Source organism: Musa acuminata, unplaced genomic scaffold, assembly GCF_036884655.1.
Source record: "Musa acuminata AAA Group cultivar baxijiao unplaced genomic scaffold, Cavendish_Baxijiao_AAA HiC_scaffold_1111, whole genome shotgun sequence".
NCBI lineage: Eukaryota > Viridiplantae > Streptophyta > Magnoliopsida > Zingiberales > Musaceae > Musa > Musa acuminata.
Genome location: NW_027021324.1, coordinates 99,293 through 123,336, shown reverse-complemented (window position 1 = coordinate 123,336; position 24,044 = coordinate 99,293). Strand labels below are relative to the sequence as shown.

The following is a 24,044-nucleotide window of genomic DNA, read 5'->3' as shown; positions in this document are numbered from 1 at the left end:
TCTAAATCTTACAGATGATGTTCATCTTCTTGTGAAGTTTTTGCTAAAGAAGAGTTGCCAACATATCATTTCTTTGCATTATTTTCTGCCAAAGCTTTTAGGAGATTGGATTAGAATACCTCCTCCTCTTCTAGTCCTCCTATCTCTCAGATGGTCAAAATGTTCTTTTATCTTCTTATATAATTACATACTGTTCTCTAAACTTCTTATCGAGCAATAACTTTTTATCAAAGGACAATTATAATGAACACTTGTAACAGCAAGTTCATATGTTGAGTAAACTCAAACAATGCCCCAATCAGCATATTTTGGGGCAAAAGGAAAATTCGTGTCTATTATGAACACAATCAACATTAGGACATCTCAGATTATTACATCATATGCAGAATCTCAAGCAATTGAGACAAAAGCAAACAGCAAGAAATCAGAATGGCAACAGAGAGAAGTATGAACTTGTGATGAGAATGCCACAGCAAGCATGAATTTGAACCCTGAAAAAATGAGAATCTCTACGGATGTCCACCTTCATCCCATCACTCTCACCCTCGTCCTCGTCAAGAAGGTACATAACTTCGTTAGCGCTAGCGCCTGCACTGCTCCTTAGTGGTATTAACCAAAATGTTTAAGCTGAAGTTGATAGTAATATATTCATCAGATCCTTATAAGTCAATCTTAATCTTGCCTACCTTCGATGTAGAACTAATCAGGGGTGTTATATTGGAAAACTCCTTCTTTGCCCTTAGTTCAATGGACTCAACGATGGAGGATGACAACCCTATTACTAACAACTTCCAATCCTTCCACCTCTCGATATTCGTCCTTCTTGGTGTTGGCGAAGAAGGTAACCAAAATATTTTATTGGGCATCCGAGGTGTTAGAGCTAGCCCTAGGAAATTTATCACAAGGTAATTTTGGCAACCCAACAAGATAATAAAACGGAAAGAATAAAAGCGAAACAAGAACACCAGAACACCAGATATACGTGGTTCGGTCAATTGACTTTGACCTACATCCACGGACGAAAGAGGAGCAAATTACTACTACAAAAAAGGGACAATTACAAATGTCTTAGGAAGATGTTCCTAGGCCATAAAACACCCAAAAATACTAAACAAGAAAAATCAAACTATAAGTCCAAACTATTTAACTGAGTATGAACTTAAACCAAAGAAAACACTTAGGTTTTTCTTGTGGTGCCACTTATGGTACCTCTTGTGGTGCATCTGACTTCAAAGCTCAAGCCCTTATTTATAGTTCCAATAGGAGATAACAAGTCTGGTTTTCCCGATGTGGAACTACGAGACTTGCCAAACTAACACGAGGAAATCTATAATGTTGAAATCTATAATGTTGAGTCTGGTTTCATATTAGAGGAGGAGGATGATCCCGAATGGACAAGGCTGGAATACAATCATACTCCAAAAGCACGACGAAAGCCACCTTTGGGAAGTCCTGACACAACACCATTTTGATTTCTTTAAAACATAAATCTAAGAATAAAAATCTCAAAATATAGCTAAGGGATTTGGGAGCCCCTATGCCACTTGAAATTGATGATTCTAACTATTGTTTATGAATTTATTATCATGGAATCGCAGGGAGGAGGCCAAGAAAGACCGTCTAGCCAACCTCAGATATTGGAGTAAAGACTCATCTTAGTGTAGAAGATTTCATCCGCTTTCTCAAAAGACATAGGAGATGTTAGGTTGGTGATTTGGTGGAGGCAAAGAGATGGGATGAGAGAGAGTTGAGTGTTTCAAGTGTCTTCCCTTCATGATTAGGGAGGGTTAGCTTTTATACCTACGAGGATGAGTTGATCGTATGGGGTCAATTTACTATGGCCGCCTCCTCGAACGGTCGACTTAAGCTTTTGTACGAGTGTCGATCGACCTACATGGATCAGTGTCGCGCAACACCGTCCCGAGCTTTTCGGGGTGGTTGTACTGTGATGATGGCGTTCGTATGAAGGGGGCGACAAGCGACTGCCCACCATGTGTGTATTGTGCGCTACATCATACTTGAGGTTCCACGTCTGCATTATCGTGTATGTTTGCTTGTGTCCACGTGCGCGATGCCAAAATATACTCTATCAAGATTAATCATTCTTATTGGACATTGCATTCTCTAATAAGGATAACAAGATTCTAATTTTATAAAATTTTATCATATTAACATATCTTAATACATAATATTACGGACTCAGTTAGAATTGCTTAAGTTGTAAGATACATTTACGGTAAAGTTATAAACTTAGCTGAATTATCTAAGTCGTAGAACACCTTTACATCAACTTTTCTGACTTAGCTAGAATTGTCAAAATAATGAGGCGTTCTTACAACGTATGCATCCATAAAGGATCAGCTTAGTTATAATCTTGTATAGGTCTCGAAGGACCTGTAAAATAAAAAATAGATTAATTTAAAAACGAACGACGTATAAGTTCCAACGTCTTACGACAAGAAAAATCTTTGACTTCTAATTCTTTTGGGGTATCGTTCTTTTGGGGTCTTTGACTTTTAACTCTTTTTCTTTATCGAAGCTCTTTCTTCGGGCTTGAATTAATGAGTAATTTTTTTAAATATAAATAATAATAATAATAATAATAATAATAATAATAATAATAATAATAATAAACGTACCAACCTTTTTTATACGTCCACCAACCTCCCTTCTCCCCTCGAAGCCAATTGCAACGACACCCCACATCTCACCACCACCAACCAAACGCGCAGACTCCTCTGTTGCCATTCCCAAGCCCCATCACCACCACCCAAAAACTAGAAAGCCCACTTCTTTGTCTCCCGATCTTCCACCACCATGGCGGCCTCTTCCCTCATCCACCCATCTTCCTCCCCTCTCCTCCTTCGCCGTCGTGCCCTCCTCGTACGCCGCCGGCCTGCCGTGGCCCCCATCCGAGCCCTCTCAGTCCCCGCCGCCCTCGCCCAGGACGACCTCAAAAAGCTTGCCGCCGTCAGGGCCGTCGAGTACGTCAGCAGCGGCATGGTCCTCGGCCTCGGGACCGGCTCCACCGCCGCCTTCGTGGTCGCCGAGATCGGGGCCCTCCTCTCCTCTGGCAAGCTCAGCGACATCGTCGGCGTGCCGACGTCCAAGCGCACCTATGAGCAGGCTCTGTCCCTGGGGATCCCGCTCTCCACTCTCGATGCCCACCCGCGGATCGATCTCGCGATCGACGGCGCCGATGAGGTCGATTCCTTGCTCCGCTTTTGCTCTTTTTTGTCTTCTGCGGTAGAAAGTTGAGATTTTTAGCCTTTTTATTGTGCTTTGTTGACTACGCTTGAGTAGCATTGACCTTTTCCCTATAGTAAACATATACTGGAACTCTGCCTCCTCTTGTATTGGAAAAAAACCAACAGAGATGACGACTCCTTTGTAAGAATTTTAGATTTTTAGCATTTCTGTTATATCCTTTTCTTCTTCTAAAGCTTCTGGTTTATCAATTTGCTGGGTATTGTCAATGCTTAGGAAATGATCCAATGAATCAATCTCAGATTTTTTTTTTAATCTTTAAACTTGCAGAAACAATTGGGTCTCTGAGTTATCTGATCGCATGCATCAAGATGAATAACTGTAATTCTCTGTGCGGGACTCCGATTAGTCATTGCTGTCAATGGAATTCAATGGCAGAAAAAGACCCATGTACCTGCCCCTAAAATGTTGGAATTAGGGGCTCATTTTTGTTATTGGCTAAGAGCAATAAGCATGATCACAATCATGGACATGGCCAATCAGTTATTGATTGCTTCAAGTCGGAAGAAAAATATTTTCTGACTATTAGTGGTATCAAAACTTTTACACGTGAAAATTTGACTTAGATCCTATTGTTAGACAATGTTCCATTCCTTGTAACATGTGACAAAGGACATTAACAATTCCATTCAATAACCTGGTAAAATTTCTTTTGGCTTCTAGCTGTTCTCTTTGCATAGACCATAGATTATATAGACTTAGATGACTATATGACTGGTTTCTTCGTTTGAGTTTTACAGACTGTGATTTGGAATTGTAACAGGTTGATCCAGATCTTAATCTTGTAAAAGGACGCGGAGGGGCTCTGCTTCGTGAGAAGATGGTTGAGGCAGCATCCGATAAGTTTGTTGTGGTGGCGGACGAGACAAAACTTGTAACTGGATTGGGTGGAAGTGGACTAGCAATGCCAGTGGAAGTAGTGCAGTTCTGCTGGAAGTATAACCAGATAAGGTTGCAGGAATTATTCGAAGGAGAAGGATGTGAGGCTAAGCTTCGGTTGGATGGTAATGGCAAGCCTTATGTGACGGATAATTCAAACTATATCGTCGATTTATACTTCAAGACACCTATTAAAGATGCAACAACTGCAGGAAAAGAGATTTCATCATTTGAAGGGGTTGTAGAGCATGGGTTGTTTTTGGACATGGCAACCGCTGTTATAATTGCAGGGAAGGATGGGGTGACTGTGACCGCAAAATAAGTTCATTCCACAGGATGCAGTGTCCTAAATTGACCTATCTTGCATTTCTCCGATGTGGAATTAATTATATAGCAGAGTGTTGGGCAACAGATAAAGACTATGACTGAAATCAAACATTAGAAACAAACAGGCTTTGCTACAAATATATGAACTGAGTGTAGGATGTGTATTCTCATTCTTCTGATGAACACAAAGGGATGAGAAAAGGGACCATATTTATGCCTATATCTTGTCCTCTGAAGCATTGAAGAATTTGTATCTATCTTTTCCCTCTCTTAGATTATTCTTTCCTCTTGTCAACAACTTTAGTTGGACTGATGCCATGATTCACTAAATACTCAATTTTTTTGATTATTAGTTGTCTTGATTTCCAAACTAAGGCAGTGTTGGCTACTGATGCACTAACAGAAAGTTGTTTCTCGTAAAAGCAAAGTAACATCATACATTATAGAGTATGCCTCTGTACAGCTTGCTTGAGGGTATTCTGCATGGTTATTTGAGATATCATTTTCTCATGTTGGGCTGCTAATTTTGTTCTATTCTTATTAGTGCAAATTATTACATGCCTTTTTGAGACATTGATCGCACAGGAAATTTTGTTATTCTTCAGCTACTGCACCTACACATGAGGAGGGAGATCGAAGACATCTCAATCCAAACCCTTACTTTTTGGTCCTGAACTTTCAGTATTTTGAGCTCCCTTTTGTTCTACTTATCTCATGCATGGACAGAGAATGACTTCAGATTAGTACATGGAAAATTGCTTTTCTTTGGTTTTGCTTATCTTATGCATGGGCTGCTAATTTTGTTCTTTTCTTGTCAATGCAAATTAGGACACATTTGAGACAGAATGCACAGGGAAGATTGTTAGTCTTCATCTATCACATACAGATCCGGATGGATCTCAAATAAGTGAAATCCTAAGCGTAACTTTTGTCAGGAATTCTGAGTTGTTGAACTTTCTCTTTTATTTAGATTTTCTTTGCTTATTTCATGCCTGGAAAGAAGGGATTCAAGCAATGGACTGGTGTTTAGCAAGAGCCACCTCCATTAGATATGTGCTACCATAGAGGTTTATCATTCTAGGCATTCCTGATGACCTCAAGGGTTGTCACATTTCACAAATACTGTGTAGCAGGCATTCATGTACTTGCTTGTTTCATGCGATTGAATCTGCAGCAATTTTTCTTTCTACAAAGAAATTGTTGGTAACTGTCTGCTTTAAAATTAGGTGGTCTAGTTGGATCTGTTGTTGCTGTCTTGTTTAGTGAAGCAGCCATTCTTAGGCAGATAGATCACTCTTGTGCTTCCAATGGGTGAAGGTGCCTCAATCATGACATTCCATGAACAATGAAGTCCCAATTTACATTTTGTAGACAAGCAACAGGAGAGCCATTCAGAATTCAGCTTAGCAGACCAACTTGCACTTTCTCAAACATGAATTAGGATGTGCAGAGTAACCAAAACTTGCAGTCTCATAACAATGCCACTGTTAAACCTGAACTTTCATCCAAGCAGGACAAAAGGTTGTACACAGGCAACGGGAGAACCATTTAGAATTCAGCTGAGCATACCAACTTGGTAGTTTCCCAAACATGAATCGGGCTGTGCTGAGGCATCAGAGCCTGCAGTCTCATAACAAACAACAGTAAAACAAGAATCATAAAGTCTCATCACAGGCAACAATGGCATTATTAAACCTGAACTACACTTCATTCAAGCAGGGCAAAAGGTGGCACACAAGCAACAGGAGAACCATTTAGCATTCAACTCAGCAGACCAACTTGCTGCTTTCTCAAACATGAACCAGGATGTGCATCAAACATGAGAGTTAGCAAACAACAATGCCATTGTTTACCCGAAATTAAACTTCATTCAAGCAGGGGAATATGTTGTTGATGCCATCACGACACATGATAACAAAAATAAGTCGACAGTTTGCTATCATCAAAGTAAAATGACTATATCTTAGCTTGTACCACATCTATGAGGATGCATAACTAGTAGTTCCACGATTATACAAGCACCTGCACCTGAAAATTTTATCCATTGCCATAATACACTTGTCAACAGGAGAAGATGGTAAAGAGGCTCTTGTAACATTTGAGTATCAAGCTAATCTCGAGGCTAGTCCATGCATTGTTCGAAAGAGAATCAGCAGCTAATCTCAAGCTAAATTGTCAGCCTACCAAGCTACTTCATATCACAAAACTGATTCAACAATTTTAAGATCTAGTATCAAAGAGTATGGTATATGAGCATCTTAAGATGGGTTTCTATGCAAAAGACACTAGGCCTAATATATTGAGTTACAGTATGGTTTCTTTGAAGCTCTTGGTCAGCCATATTGCAGTTTCTCGGGGGGAGACTTTGCCAGGACCAAATGGCTTCAGTAAGACCCCCAACTCGTCATACCTCTCCTGTTGTAACAGCTGGGCACTGAATTCCAGCAGTCCCTCCAAGGCCTCCGCCCGCTGCTGGTATGATGAGGTGTCGAACCTCCGCTGCCTTGATTCTGATGATCCCCGGCTTGAAGCATCTGCGGCTGTTGGATTCCGATCTGAAGAATCACTCCCATTATCACCTTCCACTCGGAAGATTTGGATCGTGCATTTATCCTCGGTGATTGAACGATCTCCATAGTGTGGAGTGGCTGAAGAAGAGCCATGAGCTGAAGAAAGTTTACGAATAGATAATAGGGGTTCTTCGTATGAGGCTAATGGAAATTCTGCAATTCTATCTATTCGAGGGGAGTTGACAGACACATCAGGGGATTCCACTCGGCGGAGACTGCCGAGACTTGATTTTGGACGAGTTTCAAATGTTGGTAAAGGAAGAGATGCTCTTCGAGTGGTTTGACCAATTCTATCTGATGGAGTTTGCGATGCAAACTGCATAAGTAAAAGTAGCACTTGTGAGAGCAGTCATAAATGAAATAGCATACCTACAAGCAGTGTCCACCGCATAAAACTAGTCATAAAGCCTGTAATCCAGATATCTAGTCATATAATTTAGAGCATTTCAACTAGCCAAAACATTATACAGATTACAGAGAGCTCATATGTGAATACCACCGACAGTGACCTTACCCTAAAGAGACATGATCAAGAAAACACAGCTAAACTGACCGATAGTTATCATAACAACAAAAGCATTAAATTTAATCCTTCCTCGAAAAGAGATCACAAAAATTAGTTCTGACACATTTCTCCCATCAACATAGAACGCTGAAAGCGTATGCGCTTACTGAGGCAGTATATAGAGAAAAGGGGTGCTTGATTTGACGTGTCTCTTCAATGTTCCATGTGAAATGTCTCAAAAGTTTTAAACTTCTAACAATCAGGTTTAGAAAAAGAATGTTCTATATTTGAGAAATCAAAGGTGAAAGTTTCTTAGTAAAACAATACTAACATTATGCTTCATGGTAATGAACATATGAGCAGGTGTACTTGGCCATACCGATTCACGCTTCGGTCCAGTATGTGATGCCTTTGAAGACTCTACTCGCGTCCTTGGAGTTGTGAAGTTTTTAGTAGGCGTGTGTCTTGGTGTCTTCAGGATATTTGAGTACTTCCCATCGATTGCTTTGTCAATACCTATCTCCCCAACTTGACTGCTGCCAGTTGAAAGGTTCCTTACCCTTTGGTTCAGATAATTAGGAAAATCTTTAACAGTCTGAGTTGAACTGAGGGAGTACTGCTCCACAGTCTTGTTCAGTTTTAAGATTCTCTCATTGCCGAAAGATTTTCTTTTCTCCTTATGCACCGAATCATCTGCATCATCCTGAAATCTGATTTTTCTGATGTGATTGGTTGTAATATGGTGGATAGGGAGCATATTCCGCATAGGGCTAGACTTTAGGTTGACTTGAAGCACATAAGGTTGAAGATGTGGATGCTTGAGCAGTTCTGCAGCCTGTTGATATGAACAACCACATGAACTCTACACGTTTAGGAAGATATATGGTAACAAAAACTACTTATAGCATCATAAAGTGTCAAAGAAGCTTTCAGCACTTGAATATAATGTCTCTATAGACATACACTTGGCCTATGTTCAGGGCTTTTTCTTAGCATGCTTCTAATGAGTCCCCTGCTGCACAGAGTAATAAAGATTTGTCAAGATAATCAATCTTTGGATCTACTATTGACACAAAAAGAATCTGGAAAAGACAAGAATAACAAGGGCATACAATGGACCAGAGTATGAACTTGGTAAAGGAGCCACTATGGACTTGTTAATTTTGTTTATCAAAGCCTGCATATCCTGCATAACAACAAAACATAGGAAAGATCAAGATAGGAGACAAAATTACACTAATAATGTCAGATATAAGTTGCATAATATATTTATCAATTAAATATAAGAAACAAAGAATAACCATTTTCGTATCTCAATAGTTAAATCAGACAAATTGTAGCTTAAATGTATGCATTTTAAGCTACAATCAGGTTTTAGTGCACAATCCAGATCAAAATTTAAATACAGTATCTTTTTAACAGATTAACAGATGACAGGGGTAATATTTTGACTGTAGTTTTTTCAAAATTAACTTGAAATTATTTAGGGTTGAGATACAGAAAGGTATTCTTTCAGAAAATTACAAACAATGTCACCATGTAATAACTGTGTATCCTGGAATATATTCATAAGCATGTCTATGTTTTGGACAAATGACACTCGTTTTACATGTCATGTACAAGCAACACTATATTTTTTTTCACCAAAACAAGCAAAAGTTCAATTCAACACACATCAAGGAAGAGTTATGACCTAAACTGGACAAGAGAACATGAGATCCATATGATGAAGTTTTGTTGTTCTATCTCCTTTTTCCACCTAGCAGAACTTTTCTTTTTACATGAAGCATCACCAAGAGAGAGCATTGTCGTAAGTTATGAAATGATTAAGTGATAGGGAACTATCCATTTAAACATGTCCAAGAGTAAATGAATTCTTTGTTCAGTGACAGACAAAATCATATGTAACAACAAGAATTTACTGAAACTTACAAAAGCTTTGAATGTGGGCTTGAGGGCAGTCATCTCATAGATACAACAGCCTGGATAATTAAGAAACTTTATGTGAAAAACCATGTAGTTTGGGAATGATGAAAATGGCATCTTTGTGACCCCAATGAGATAGACTTTACCTAGAGACCAGATATCAGACTTAGAGCCATAAGGTATATCAGCAAGAAGTTCTGGACACATATAACTAGGAGTTCCAACAACCTGCATCAGGAGCCCACAGCTCTCAGTGATAAGAAATGAAATGAGTCTTTTAAGATGAATTTGTTTTAATGCAGCTTCAACACTCACTGAACAAGCCAGATCATCGGAGGTTAAAATTTTAGCAAGCCCAAAATCACCTGTGGGATTATTCAATTTCATGAAACTAAGCCCCCCCCCCCCCCCCCCCCCCCCCCCCCCCCCCAGGGAACGTCTTAAATTTTAAATAATCAGTAAAATGACATTCTCCACAATGAATATAATTAATTGACAGAAACAATACTTACCAAGGCGTATGCTTTGATCTTTTGTGAGAAATATGTTTGAACACTAGAAAATAATATTGCAACATAATCAGTAAACATAAGCTTTGCATCTATCATATCATTATATAAAGAAGACACCCGTTAGCATCAAACTGCCACTTACCTTAACATCACGGTGAAGAATGTGATTCTTATGCAGGTAATCAAGTGCCATAAGGAGCTGGACTAGCCATTTACAAAGCTTCTGCACACAGTCAATAGAAAAGAACTTGAGGATGCACAGTATAAACAAACTGCAAAAAGCAAACTTTTACTTAACAAATGTATTCTAGAAGTATGCCAGAAATTTTTATCAAAATAAACAACCTCCTCGGGAAAAAGATGTCCATTGGCCTTCTTTATGGCTTCAGCCCTGTCAAACCACAGAAGAATAGATCTAAGTGTCATCAAAAGTGAATTTACAACTACCAGATCTAACTTAAAAGCACAACTTACATGTCACCTCCCTCACAATAACCTATTACGATGCATACATAGCATCCCTAAAATCAAGCAAAAACAATTAAAGCCATTACAAGAAAATAAACCAACGAAAATGAGAGTAAATGATGCCATCATAGATATAAATATGAAGAGTGCCCCACCAAAAAATAAAGGAATTTAGGAAAATATATCATATACAAGTTGAGAGTGGAAATCTAGCTATAACAAGATGATATATTTTGCATTCACAAACCTTGAGCATGAATGATAAAAATACGACGATCAACACATTTACTGATAAGATGATCAGAAATTGGTACTAAGTTACCAATTTAAACATCATAAGAATCAAAACTCTTTCTTATTGAAGTAATCATTAATTCATTATCTCCTGAATATTTGATAAAAAAAAAGTCAGAAAAATGGATAGCTCTGAGAATAAACTCTGCAAATTCCTATATTGACATGTTTGCCACAAAAGTTCTTGAGGTGTATATACAGGCATCCTGTGCATCGCAACATGGTATAAATGTATCACTAAATTTATTGTTTTACAGTACTGTCAGTAGAACAAATTCTTCCAAACCTTAACCATCTCAGACATCACAAGCGATCAGAAAAAGCAATTCCTTTTTTTTCCATTTCTGGCAGTACTTAGGATTGGAGAGCTAACTAGGGTAAGGCATGGGATAAGGGAGGTGATTGTGGGACCATCAATCGGGTCTCCTGCCACTTACTAAACTTTCAAATTAGCTGCCTTAGCCATGGTTAATTGAAGAGGAAAGTAGAATTCAACCAGATATGACAGCAACAGCCACATGACAAGATCCAAATGAGTTTTAGATGGATAATTGGAGCGTCATAAAGTTGCTTTCAAGAATATCATTATACGAGAGTATAATCCTATGAAATGAAAGAAGGTATATAACATAAATCATATATGAAAACTTATGTTTGCTCAAATATTTTCTAGGATTTTAAAATTGCAAACCAAATGCAACTAAGAATTCATGTAGTACTGAGATATTCCTGTTATGACATAGAAAGGAGAAAATAGAATAGCAGATTTCATGTGCACCGTTCTTTAGGTCAGAGGAGGAACTTACGAACCTTTTCAACCCAGGAATCTCTGTATTCCACAATAAATGGATTTTGTACTTTAGAAATAAGCTCCATCTGCAAGTTTGAGAAAGATAAGCAAGGGAATAAAAGTACAAGATACTCACCAACTTTTCACAACTCATGTAGCATATAAGTGAAAATGTGAAATTGCAAACAAACGCCACATAAATGCATAACAACAGACTGAAATCACCGTTATTATCATCTGATCTAATCCTTCTTTCTTTCGCATCAAACATGGAGCCAGCTATATAGTGCAATTCTTACTCAAGTAGGCCAACACCATTGTAAAGGCAAGTTTAGGGGAAAAAGGAACTTTGCCACAATGTGTGTCTAGTGCAACAAGAATTAGTCCTATCTCAGGGATGAAAAAGAAAATCCCAAATTTGTACAATGAAGATGTTAAATGTCTAAAAGAGAAAAAGAAAGCCAAGGTGAAAATGGATATATAAAAATCAATTAGCTAGAAGAATTTTGAAATGTGGACGTAGCAAAGATGACTACCTCCTGGTGGGCAGACCGCCGGGTCCTGTCGGTCTGGCGAGCTAGACGGATCTTTTTCAAGACATACCTGCCACCACATTCAGGAAAAGGAGTAAACACGAGGAGACAGGAGAAAAAACGGAACAAAGAACTGAAACAGGAAATGGACGGATCAGTGGCTTTCCTCACCTTTTGTTCTCAACCTTATGCCGCACCAGTAGAGCTGACCCAAATGCCCCTTTCCCTATCTGCTCCAAAACCTCATACTGCTCCATTTTAGAACCCTAGCTCGCCCAACCTATTTCCAGAAACAATTCTGCACAAGCCACAACAAAATCACTATAAAACATTTCTCCTCAAATTCTTAACGAGATTTCACCAGAAAAAGGAACTAATTTAATGTGGGTTAGGACCACAGGCACAACAAAAGCAGAGATTTCGACAGCAACAAAACCGAATGCACATCATTTTCTTGCGCTTTTTCCCCCTCTCGGTAAAGAGAGTCGCCCAAACCAAATGCATCTCAGGAGGAGCAAAAAATCAACATCTTAAATGAGGGTTTTGCCTTGAATCAGAGGGAAGCTGCTGGGGATTCGAACCAGGGAGAACTCGATGTAAGAACAAGGCAGAACACGCATTGGGATGCTCAGAACTTCACTGTCCCGGGCGCGGATCGACGCTAGATCTCAGTCAAGAACTCGCATTCGTAGCTGGAATCTCGCGAGAGACGGGGGCACGAGCTCCTCACTCTCCCTTCTTCTTCGTAGTCATCTTCTTCTCCTCCTCCTCCTCGTGCTCCCCATTTGAGGCTCGAATCACATTGTACAGTACTAGGGAGAGAGAGAGAGAGCGAGAGGCGGCAAGGTGTGCTAAAAGGAGAAGATGATTGCGGATTTCAAAGTCTCTCTCTAGCTCTCTCTCTCTCTCTCTCACTCTCTCTCTCTGTGCTGCTGCTTTTTGCTTTGCTTTATTTTGGCAACCCTTTTCTTTTCGGTGCAACAACACAGAAGACAAAGAGGTCTCTCCTCAGGGAGAGGGGAAGGGAACAGTGGTGGGAAGAACTGTTGAGCGACGCGAGGAAGAAGAAAAATGACCACGTACACAAGGCCATCGACCAACGCAATAGCCCTGCCAATCACGAACTGTCACGACCTCAATAGCACCAGGGACCCACTTTTCTAAGGATACGAGGCTTGTTCTAGTTGGATATCTGTCGTGCGGCGTGCCGTGGGGTTAACGCGCACGAAACGCCCACGAGGGACGAAATGACTCCGCATGCACGCGGACACGCGAACCGTAACCAGTCCAGTCACTGGCCGCCACGACCTACGCCGACACCAGGTAATAGTCCCACGAACCACGTGGCTTCTTCCACTTGGACCTCTTACCGTGTTTCATGTTGTTGTACTCAACCCGAAGGAGCCCTACGTCTACCAGCTGCCACCACCAGCCTGATCTACCCACCGATGGAAGACTATGCGTGGGTCCCTTTACCACAGGACCGGTACGTGAGGAGACACATCAAGCGGGTAGATTAAGTTTTTTATTTCCGGAGATCTAACACGATCCTTTTTCCCCTACCACCTGAATCGGCACCCCTGTCGTTTACTTCTCACGGAGATCTCTGGGGCCCACCACGGAGGCCGCGGATCCCTCCAGTAACCTGGAGGGTAGACAACCGAGTAACGTCAGTTGGGAGTTGGACCGTGGAATAGAGAAAAGGCAGGACACGTCACTGTTCGAGTCCACGGCTTTAGCTCGGACAAACAAGCAAGAAGAGAGAGTGGGTTTGAGCATTGAAGTCATATTATATTGTTCTTTCTCGCCCATTATTTCTTATTGTCTTCTTGTCATGTTGCGAAGGGGGGTATTATTAGGACACGCCTCCTCCTCATAAAGCTCTTAAAGACTTTTTGTTTGGAAGCGCTCGGAGGAGATGATGAAATAGGAAACAGCATGGGAAGAAAATATTAACTTTGCTTCTTGGAATATAAGTTCGGAATTGCGTAAATATAACGATATAATAATCCTTTATCAGCAATTGTCGATCCAAACTCAACCAATCCGAACCCACTAGTAAGCACCCGATTACTAAGGACACGACGATCAGCTTCATATATGGAATTTAATGTGTTATAGAACTATTCAAACAATTTATGATATATTTTCGATGTTATCGTTAAAGCCTTTTGATATTGTAATTTTAATTGTTATTTGAATGCAATAGAAGACTTCAAGTTTTTAGCCTAATCTTTCGATTCTATCAATTGATAGTCATCTTGATTATCTTTGACTCAAATAAATCTCTTAAAATATATATATAACCTAAGAAAATATAAAACAAATAATATATATAAATATTAGAAACTATGCACAAATAACAAAATTTTTAATATTAGGAATCATGCGTTGACAATGCAATTCTAGTTCTAGAAATCATAAGCAAACAAAAAAAACTTTCAAGAATAACAAATAACTAACGAGCGAGAGACAATGAACAAACCTCTCTCTCTAAAATAAAATCTTCCTCCCTTGCCAAGAGCTCTCTTAGGTCCACCGTTGATAAACTAGCGAGAGGCTTGTTCATCAATAAATAGGAAAGAACGAATGGTTCCTTTTAAGAAAACAAATAATTTGATTTTAGAATTAATTAATCATATTTTTTTTAATTTATTCCAAACTTGTCTGCACTAATATGGTTATAGATTTCAATTGATAACACATGAAAGGAAATATATTAATTAATTAAGGCAAAACCCTAATGGTAGAAATTTAATTTTGCAAAATGAATTAAAATAAAATATTAAGGGGTTACAACAAAAAATATATATATAATCATTGTAAGCCGGTTGTCGTTAGATAATGAATGAAACAGAGCTCGAGACTCTTCTTCCATGACCGGACCTCCTGTGGAACTTTAGAGACTCCTCTCTTCCATGGCCACCACCTGTGGAATCGAAGCCAATTGGTAAGACTTTGGATACCTTCTACCTATGATTCATGGGGTGCACGAAAAGCTGTTTGCAGTCCAAATCATGTCGTTCCATGCCCCGACATTTGCAGCTCAAATCATTACCGAGAACTTTGTGGCTTATTTTGCAGCACAAGCATCAAAACAACAAACACATGGTCTGCAGCTCCTGACCGTGAGACGTTCCGTTCCTCCATGTGATTGTGTCTGTCCTGCGTCTTCTCAAACCAAACACATCACGTTCGCTTGTTATCTCTGCTCGACCCACTGGAACCTGCAAAAGATTTACTAGCAAAAAAAGAATGATGGACAATCTCAGCTGGAGATGCAGGGAATAATACTGTGCAACGGGCTTCGAGAGCTTGTTGTCTTCTGCTGTGTATGTTTGCCTGCCATGCAAGTAATTTTCCCACAGGCGGCGATCAGTTGATGCTGCACTGGACTGCAAGTTGATAGCAAAAGGGAGAGGGAAAAGTAAAACTAGAAGAAGATAATGTGTTTGTCATTGTTACGAACACCTGCCAGGAGATAAAAAGGAACTCCACAAACAGGATCTAACCTTTGACACCTTAGTCAAGTCAACCTCATGCAACAAAAAAAAGGACCGACATTGCTTACGACTCCATGGAGTAGGCAAAACCTCATTATTCCACATCATTGTGCCTGCCAATATGATACCAATGCTTGCAGGTATCAGTTTGGTCTGGTGGAGCGCCAACTCATGGTTGATTCTTTCTTTGTCTATTATCTTGATGGTTGCCCGGGAAGCACAACGCAGTGCGCGAGGTGAAGGTCATGTACATCAGATCTGATCTCTTGTAACCACGGCTAGTGTAATGTCCCTGTGGAACTTCCAACAGCATCAGGCATTCACTCGCAGGGGATACTAGAATACAATCCTGTAAGAAAGCATACAGATTTCTGAAAATATCTTACATGTAGAGTCAAAGATGAGCTTTCTTGTGTTGGATCAATAAACCTTCGTTAAGGAACATCATTGCTCACAAAAAGCTTCATATCGACCATCCAGTGATGCACAAGCAGGACAACCACATCCAACACATTCAAATGATTCATTAGTTGTCTAAAAAATAGTTTGTATAACTAAAGACCTCATGACAACACTCGAGATTATTAGGTATTCTACTTGTCCCCTCGGCCGAACATCCCTCCCATTCCACCCATATCTTTGGATCCCATTTGCTTCATCAAGCTCTGCAGACCACCCATGCCGCCAATCTGCTTCAGCATTTGAGGAGGTAGGACCTTGCTCATCTGCTGCGCATTCATACTCCGAGACAGCGCACTCATTTCACCTTTCTTTGGGATCTTGAGCCCCTTCATCTTGCTCCAAATCTTTGCTAGACGCTTGTATTCCTCCAGCATTTCTGTGACGTCCCTGACTGACCTGCCTGAACCCCTCGCAATCCGCATTATACGGGACTCATTCATCAATTTAGGATTTGTACTGTCCAGCTCTGGATTCCAGAAAAAGGCAATTCGACTACATCATCCCACTACATTAAAATCTTTCCAGCAGTGGATAAAATTAAGGGACCCGTTACCTGCATTCGTCATGGAATCCATCATCGTCATATAACGCTTGATTTTTGCTTGACTTTCTTTTTCATGACCTTTAGGCATCAATTCTGCACTAAATCCAGGTAGCATAGAGAACACCTGCATGCAATATCACGTTCATCATTAAATGATAAAAAATATATATAAAAAAAAAAGGCATATAGTGAAATAGGAAGGTACAACAAAACAACTGCTGAGCTGCAAAAAACAGTCCAATGCAAGAAAATATAATGACACAGTGAAACAGAATAGTTAATCTTAACTAGTCAAGCTTAAAAAGTTGAATCAAATCTTATGACATGTAGAAGCTACAGTACCAAAGGTAACTTCTAATTTTGGTCAATCATAAAGCAAGTAGTAAATGGCTGTTGTTTAAAATGGTAAAAATATACTAGATGGAAGGCAACTCAACTATTCAAAACAAAAATAACAACCTGGCCTATAGGACCCATTTTGAGAATGTTCTGAAACTGTTCATACATCAGTCGCAAAGTAAAACTTCCTTCGGAAAGCTTCTGCAAAAGCTCAGGTTGTTGATCGGTGGGTACAACTTCATGAATTTTATCCATGAAACCAGACCAGTCACCCATTCCTAGACAAATGGCAAAAAGAATAAACATTACTACATAATGATAGTTATGAGCAGCAAAGATTGTGTAGATGGTTATAGCTCACCTAAAAGACGGCTTACAAATGGTTTTACATCGAACACTTCAAACTCCTCCATGTGCTCCCCCGTTCCAATAAATATGACTGGGCTTTTAGTGGCTGCAACTCTGCAGTCAAACCAAGTAGAAATATTCATTAATTTTTAACAAAATGATGGAGCTTAAAATGTAAGTTGCTAGCTCCTAACTGAAGCCGAAGAACTGCTACAACACCTCACATAAAAGCAAAAGAGCAAGAAACCTTGATATATGATGACCATTGCAATGGTGATACAGACACATATGAATGCAATACTCAGACGATGAAGATGATGAAACAAGAAATGAAACTGATGAGTGTCAATTTGATGGGTTTTCTCTTATGTATTGTCACTTTCAGGCATCTATAAACTGACTGACATGTCCGAGAATTGAAAACATCTGGACAACTAAACGCATGCCCGCTACAGACAACAGCTGGTCCGAATATACAAGCACAATAAGAAACGTACAAACAAAACATACGTCTAGATCAGTATATCTAAATGGTAAAATTGATAGTGGCAATTATTATACTGCATGCAACAGATACAAGTCATACAAGTACAGTTATAGATGTGCAAACAAAACATACTTCTACATAGCTATACCAAAAGTTAAACTTTAATTTCTGCCCATGTTCAATAGAACTAGTGTCACAGTTATGGTTCTACGACCACCTCTCCATCATATGTTATATGCTAGAAACAAATGCAACACTGTAAAGAGTATGGTTCTATTGTTGCATGGATGTATTTCAAAAATTTGCCCAATGAAGGTACATCACAAAACAACCAAAGTTGCCTGCAAGAAGGTATGACATGCTTAGAAATAAAAAAATATGAGAGTTGATCTTGCAAAATTATATTTCAAACATTAATGAAATTCAAGTAGACTCCTTACGCACTAAGCGCGCCACCTCCTTTTGCATGACCATCCATTTTTGTGATAATCACAGCTCCAACTGCTACACTTTGTTTGAAGGCTTGTGCTTGGTCAAATGCTGCTTGACCAATACTGCTGTCCATGACAAATATTATAAGATCGGGTTTCTGTGAGAGAGCAAAAATTATTAATCAACTTCCATTATGCAGTGAGTATGTAGTTGAAATATGATTGGAAAGAACAGCATATCTACCGTTGCTTCTGAGACTTGACGCATTTCTTCAAACAGAGCAGCTTCCTGTTTGTGTCGCCCACTTGTGTCCACAATAATCAAATCACGGTTTTCTTTCTTAAACGTTTCAACACCTTCAACAGCTATTTTTACAGGATCTGATTCCATGTAACTGCAGCAGAAATTGATCAAAGTGAACATTAAAGATGTTGCCCAGGGACCTTTTCATACAGATAGAAGAATAGAAGGCTTCTTTTACTTTAATGAGAAAAAAATAACTGGTTCTAAACACAAAGAATCAAGAACCACATTAGGCACTGCAACATGGAAAAAAGAAGAAACTGTACAAAACTAATTAGATTCACACCATACAAATAAAAGTGCGGTACAGTAGAATATTGCAGTCATAGATCTTCAGCCAAAATCTTCACCTGTGATGCTGGATTAAATTTTTTGCCAGCTAGACTTTGTAATTATGGTGTTTGTGAGCATGCTTATGAAGTAGATAAAATGTACCACATCAATAGAAAATAAATTCTATTAAATTGTATTGGCACATATACATTGGATTATGATGCATTTCAAGGTGACTGATTGAAAAGGGAGATAAAAGTCAGATACAGGGACAGGTATAAACAATTAAATTAAATTAAATTAAATATTCACTACTCCAATAGGGCAAGACAAGTATGAGTGGAAGCAGGTGGGAAAATATCTGTTCAAATATGTTTCTGTTCTAAGTGAGTTTGGATAAGCTTCCATGAATACATATCAGTCACACATCTAAATTCATCTTAGAAATTTATTATTCAAGATAACTCCAGATATAAATATGGATTTGGGCTGAACTCTATCTGTAACCGGACATCGAAATTGTTATACAAAGTACTAAAATTACCCATACATTACTAGAAAGGGTGGTTATTTCATTGGTTTATGTCGCATCAACCATTTTGTTTTTCTAGAAACACCTTATTTTCTTTTCCTAATTCTTCATTTTCTACTTATATTTGCTTTTGATCCACCTATCCAAGAAATATAATTGATGAATTTGAGTTAGTGACTTTGGAATTTACAGCTCCACAACAACAACATCAAAGCCATAAGTCTCAACCATTTGAGGTCATCTACATTGATCTTTTGCTGCCATAGAGATATGTAAAAGACCATATGTTTATTTAAGTTCAAAGTATTTAAATCTTTATTTATAGTTTCTATCAGAATCCTTTTTACGTCTTCCTCTATCTCTTCCAGTGATTTAAAAAGCGTTTGGGGCCAAGTTCCCAAAACGCCCGAGACACTAGGCGCTCGCCTACGCACCCACTTGAGCAAAGCAAGGCACTTCCGAATATTATAATTAAAATAGTATACAACTAAATAAAAATATGCTCAACATTTTTATGAAGATCTATGTTAGAATTAAACTGCTCCAAAAGTATCTTGTTAACCAGGAATGTTTTACTACTCTAAGACATTATCAAGTAAAAGCTAAGGGAGTTTCATGTATAAATCAAAGTGCGTATTGCCCATGGTGTTGTAGATACAACAAATACATTTAAACTGCTCCAAACGAGTTGCTGCTCATCTATTCGCAGTTCAATTAATCGGAAGATGGGGGAATCGACAAAGCAGTTTAATTAACAGGAAGGTGGGGGAAGCAGAGGGCGGCGAACAAAACTGCAGCTGCGAACGGATGAAGATGCAGTGACGGACGAAGGTAGCAAACGATGTTATCGACGACGACGGATGGAGTTGCAATGTTGGACAAAGCGTGTGAAGGTGACGAACGAAGGCAATGGAAGAGGTTGCCAACGATGGCGAACAAAGCTACTACAACAACAGACAAAGTTATAGCGGTGGAAGAGGTTTAGGGTTTAGATGAGCTATAGAGGCGAACGAGATGCAGCGACGGACGAGTTGCAGCAATGGCAGCTGAGCTGCAGCAGCAAATGAGATTGAACGAGGTTGCCGATGACGACTGGCAGAGCGAATAAAGGCGACAGATGTAGGGTTTCTTCACCTTTGTTTTCTTTTATTGGGTCGGGCGAGACGACAGATGTATTTATTGTTTCTTAATTGCTCAACACTTAAGATCCATAAAGCAATGTTAGTCTCACAATTATCTTATAAATTTTTTCTTTAAATCTCAGAGGTATCCGATAATCACATAAGATTGCTAATGCCCCTCGCCACTTTAATCATCATGTTTTTCCTCTATGAAGAATATTTTCATCAATCTCTTCATCTTCTTGAATAATTAATCCAAGATACATAAAACTTTTACTTAAAGGGATATTTTGTCAATCCAACTTAATTATATTCTCCTATCTATTCTTAGAATTACTAAAATTACATTTTATATATTCAATTTTAATCCACTTAATCTAAAACCTTTAGTTTCCAAGGTTTGACTACATAGTTTAAGTTTATAATTAATTCCAGTTAGGCTCTCATCAACAAATAATATACACCAGGGAAGTCTATCATGCAAATGACATGTAACTCTATAAGTTCATCCATTATTAATGTGAAAAAATAGGAACTTAATGTGAATCCTTGATGTAATCCTATGGTAATAGGAAACTCTCTAAACACTCCCCATGATTTTAACTAATAGCTACATTATCATATATATCTTTAATAACATCAATATAATTAGTACATCAAGTTACCACTAAAGATGACAAAGACCAATAAAGACTTAACAAGAAACAATAAGAAAGATGTTATGACTTTGATTTATCAAGTCCCAATACCCAGAAGAGATCTCACCTATGAAAAAAAAATCCATTTATCTAACCTTAAACAATTGGGAAGAATTAGTTGTTATTTTTGTTATTACCGATGATGATGTTGTTATATGGAGAAAAAAAATCCATTTATCCAACCTTAAATAATTGGGAAGAATTAGTTGTTATTTTTGTTATTACTGATGATGATGATGTTATTTCAGGTTATCTACAACAAGTTACCACATACATTGGGAAAAGTCCATGGTCATAAGCCACAAAAGACTGATATAACAAAGATCATTAGCATTAAACAAACTCGAGGATGAGATGAGATGATATAAATTGGCAAGGAGACTAATTTGGAAAACACTTATATACATATGGGTGCTCACCCCGTAACATTGTTCAAGACTAAATTGTTTAAACTTTTAACATCATAATCTGTTCTCTTATTCACGATTTTCTCATCTTCAAGCATTAAATCTCATATCCTAATGGTTTGACTATCTTGAGTTGACTACATATATTATGCAACCAGTAGAACTAGTATACCCTTTCTTTTCTGTTACTTGATCTATTGTATTGTAACCATTTTTTTGCTTTGGAAACCATATCTCAACTGATTTATAAAAGCCGCAGCATAGAACCTTCATTCCTAAGCATTGTAAACTTTGAAGTTCACCATTTGATTCTGTGCTAAAAGGAAAGAGCACAATTGTTTGAAACAATGTAATCAGGCAAAGTTCACATGAAAAATTCCATTACACACCTCACTTATATGGAGACAACATGGATCAAGAATTTAATCCCCATATCATTTCACCTGTACAAGGTGAAACATTATGTTCCAATCATTTCATGCAATGCAGAATTAGCTTGTTTTGCTGATCTATAAATTAACTCTGAACAAAGCTCTCTTGACCAGGCTTTCTAAGTCAAATCACAGATCAAACCAATCTGGTTGTGAGAGATCTTAGATCTTTCATAAACTCAACATTAGGGTTTCTCTGCTGGTGAGTCATGCCAAATCACCACCAGAGAACAAATTTTGTCCTCTCCAGGTTTTTTTGCTCTTTTTTATGTTTGCTTTCTTTCTTGTTCTGGCAGCTTAGAAGCTGAGATGCAGGAAATGACATGATTAGACAGTCTGGCATCCAACCGCCATCCCTTGCTGCTGGAGCTTCAGTCCTTAATAATGCACAACATTGTCAATTATGCTAACCATATCCAATAGATATCTCTCAACAAGTCAAACTGTAGCAAGGTTTCTTGATGAAAAGATCATAACATAGTGAGACTGCAATTAAGAGGATATCTAAGTAAAAGGATACCTTCCATAATAAGGAATTTTGGTTTTTGTTGCATTTTGCTTTAACTGATCAAAAGCACCAGCTCTAAATGTATCAGCACAAACTAAGGCAGGCTTCCATCCCTTCTTTTGATGATAATATGCATATTTGGTGCAAGTTGTAGTTTTTCCAGAACCTGGACATAGAAAAGAACAAGCAAAGCGAACCAGTGAAATAAGTTACGGTATTGCAACCTACACTTGGTTGAAGAAACAAAAATGAAATGAAGACATTTCTTAATCAGAAGAATGGTAAAGACATGAGGTAAGCTTACTTTACATGCACCCAATACAATTTCCATAGAAGGACTCAACTAAGGTACATATCACACTCAATGAACTATGGCATCTCTAATCACATTTGTAATTATATTGACTCAAAGTGTCACAGTTTATTTCCACAATGAAGTAAAGGTTAACAAACAAAATTGATGTGCCTCTCCCAAGGAGAACATTGTTTACAGTCAAGATGCAGCTTGAGGTTTTAACAGGTCTTCAAGTTGAAACCAAAGTTAGCATGTTTATAATAATAGTTGACATTCTTTCTTTTCTTTATGAGATGGTCAACAGATACACAACATTTTGAACATGGTTGTTCAAGTTCCATAACCTCTTGCACAAGAAGCCTGAAGATCTCATATAAAAACAAAGACCAGATGGTTTCAAAACCAAATTGATAGAATTACCTGCACAAAAAGAAGCATCTCTAGAATTAATGCTTCAAGTTGTAATCAGAAGTCTTTGCTTGAGAAAAAAAAAATCTAGAACATATTGTCACCACAAAGGTGAATGTTCATCAGTTGGCTCAGAAAAAAGAGACCATAGATACAAGAGGTACCACGTTCATGGTACTTCGATTTAGGCATGCAATTAAAAAGAGGACGAAGACTTACTCAAGAACTTGAGCCAAGGTTCTGAATATCATACCATACCGACGTACCGATCAGCTATCGGTATGGTACGTACCGAGCTATACCAAGCTATATCGAGCATATTGACACATAGTACACTAAGGTGTACCGATGTATCATCCATACCGGTCTTTTATTGGAACGATACATACCACCCATACCGAGCAGTACGGTACGGTATTGCAAAATATGACTTGAGCACCTTTTGAAATTTTTCTCATTTCAAGTTACCTATGGGATGAGATTAAGTACATTTTGACTTGGAAGACATTGATAACTGCTCTCTCTGTTTTTCTTCACATTTTTTGGATGAGATTAAGATGATATCAAGATAACAAAATTAATGATGTTGATGATCATTGAAATTAATGGAGTCTTTGGTTATGTTACTTTTGTTATTAAACTTGCACAAATTGAGTGTTCTAATGATTTATAAATAATAAAATTTATGTAATTTTGAGGTTTTGATGTTGAATTTTTTAAACATGAAATGATATGAAACTCATATTATTCAAATTTTATTCTATTCATTGTCTTTATGCTTAATTATATTTTTATTTTTTTTATAGTGGTAAGTGCCTAGTTTTGCTCGGCCGAGCATGTAGAGCCTCAAGCATTTTGGAACCTTGGTGCATCTAGTGCCTT

The 24,044-nt window shown here is 38.3% G+C and overlaps 2 protein-coding genes and 1 pseudogene across 3 annotated transcripts; 1 reads left to right on the top strand and 2 right to left on the bottom strand.

Moving 5' to 3' along the window:
- The first annotated feature begins 2,670 nt into the window (after positions 1-2,670).
- LOC135666601 (probable ribose-5-phosphate isomerase 3, chloroplastic) lies at positions 2,671-4,497 on the top strand. Its single transcript, XM_065178194.1, has 2 exons — positions 2,671-3,204; positions 4,031-4,497. The coding sequence occupies exons 1-2, from the start codon at positions 2,818-2,820 to the stop codon at positions 4,466-4,468; spliced, it is 825 nt and encodes a 274-aa protein (XP_065034266.1). The 5' UTR covers positions 2,671-2,817; the 3' UTR covers positions 4,469-4,497.
- A 2,051-nt stretch (positions 4,498-6,548) lies between these two features.
- On the bottom strand, positions 6,549-13,099 carry LOC135581101 (serine/threonine-protein kinase Nek2-like). 2 transcript variants are annotated; one of them, XM_065178189.1, is made up of 15 exons: positions 12,619-13,099; positions 12,243-12,369; positions 12,075-12,141; positions 11,559-11,624; positions 10,461-10,507; positions 10,332-10,377; positions 10,129-10,209; positions 9,987-10,029; positions 9,790-9,839; positions 9,621-9,702; positions 9,481-9,530; positions 8,661-8,734; positions 8,512-8,563; positions 7,928-8,383; positions 6,549-7,359 (listed from the first exon to the last, which is right to left on the bottom strand). In XM_065178189.1, exons 2-15 carry the CDS (start codon positions 12,326-12,328, stop codon positions 6,778-6,780), a joined length of 1,782 nt encoding a protein of 593 aa, XP_065034261.1. In that variant the 5' UTR covers positions 12,329-12,369; positions 12,619-13,099; the 3' UTR covers positions 6,549-6,777. The 2 variants fall into 2 exon arrangements, with proteins under 2 accessions (XP_065034261.1, XP_065034262.1); XM_065178190.1 differs by having other exon boundaries at positions 12,653-13,099.
- A 2,973-nt stretch (positions 13,100-16,072) lies between these two features.
- Positions 16,073-22,805, bottom strand: LOC135666602 (signal recognition particle subunit SRP54 2-like; annotated as a pseudogene).
- Positions 22,806-24,044: the final 1,239 nt, after the last annotated feature.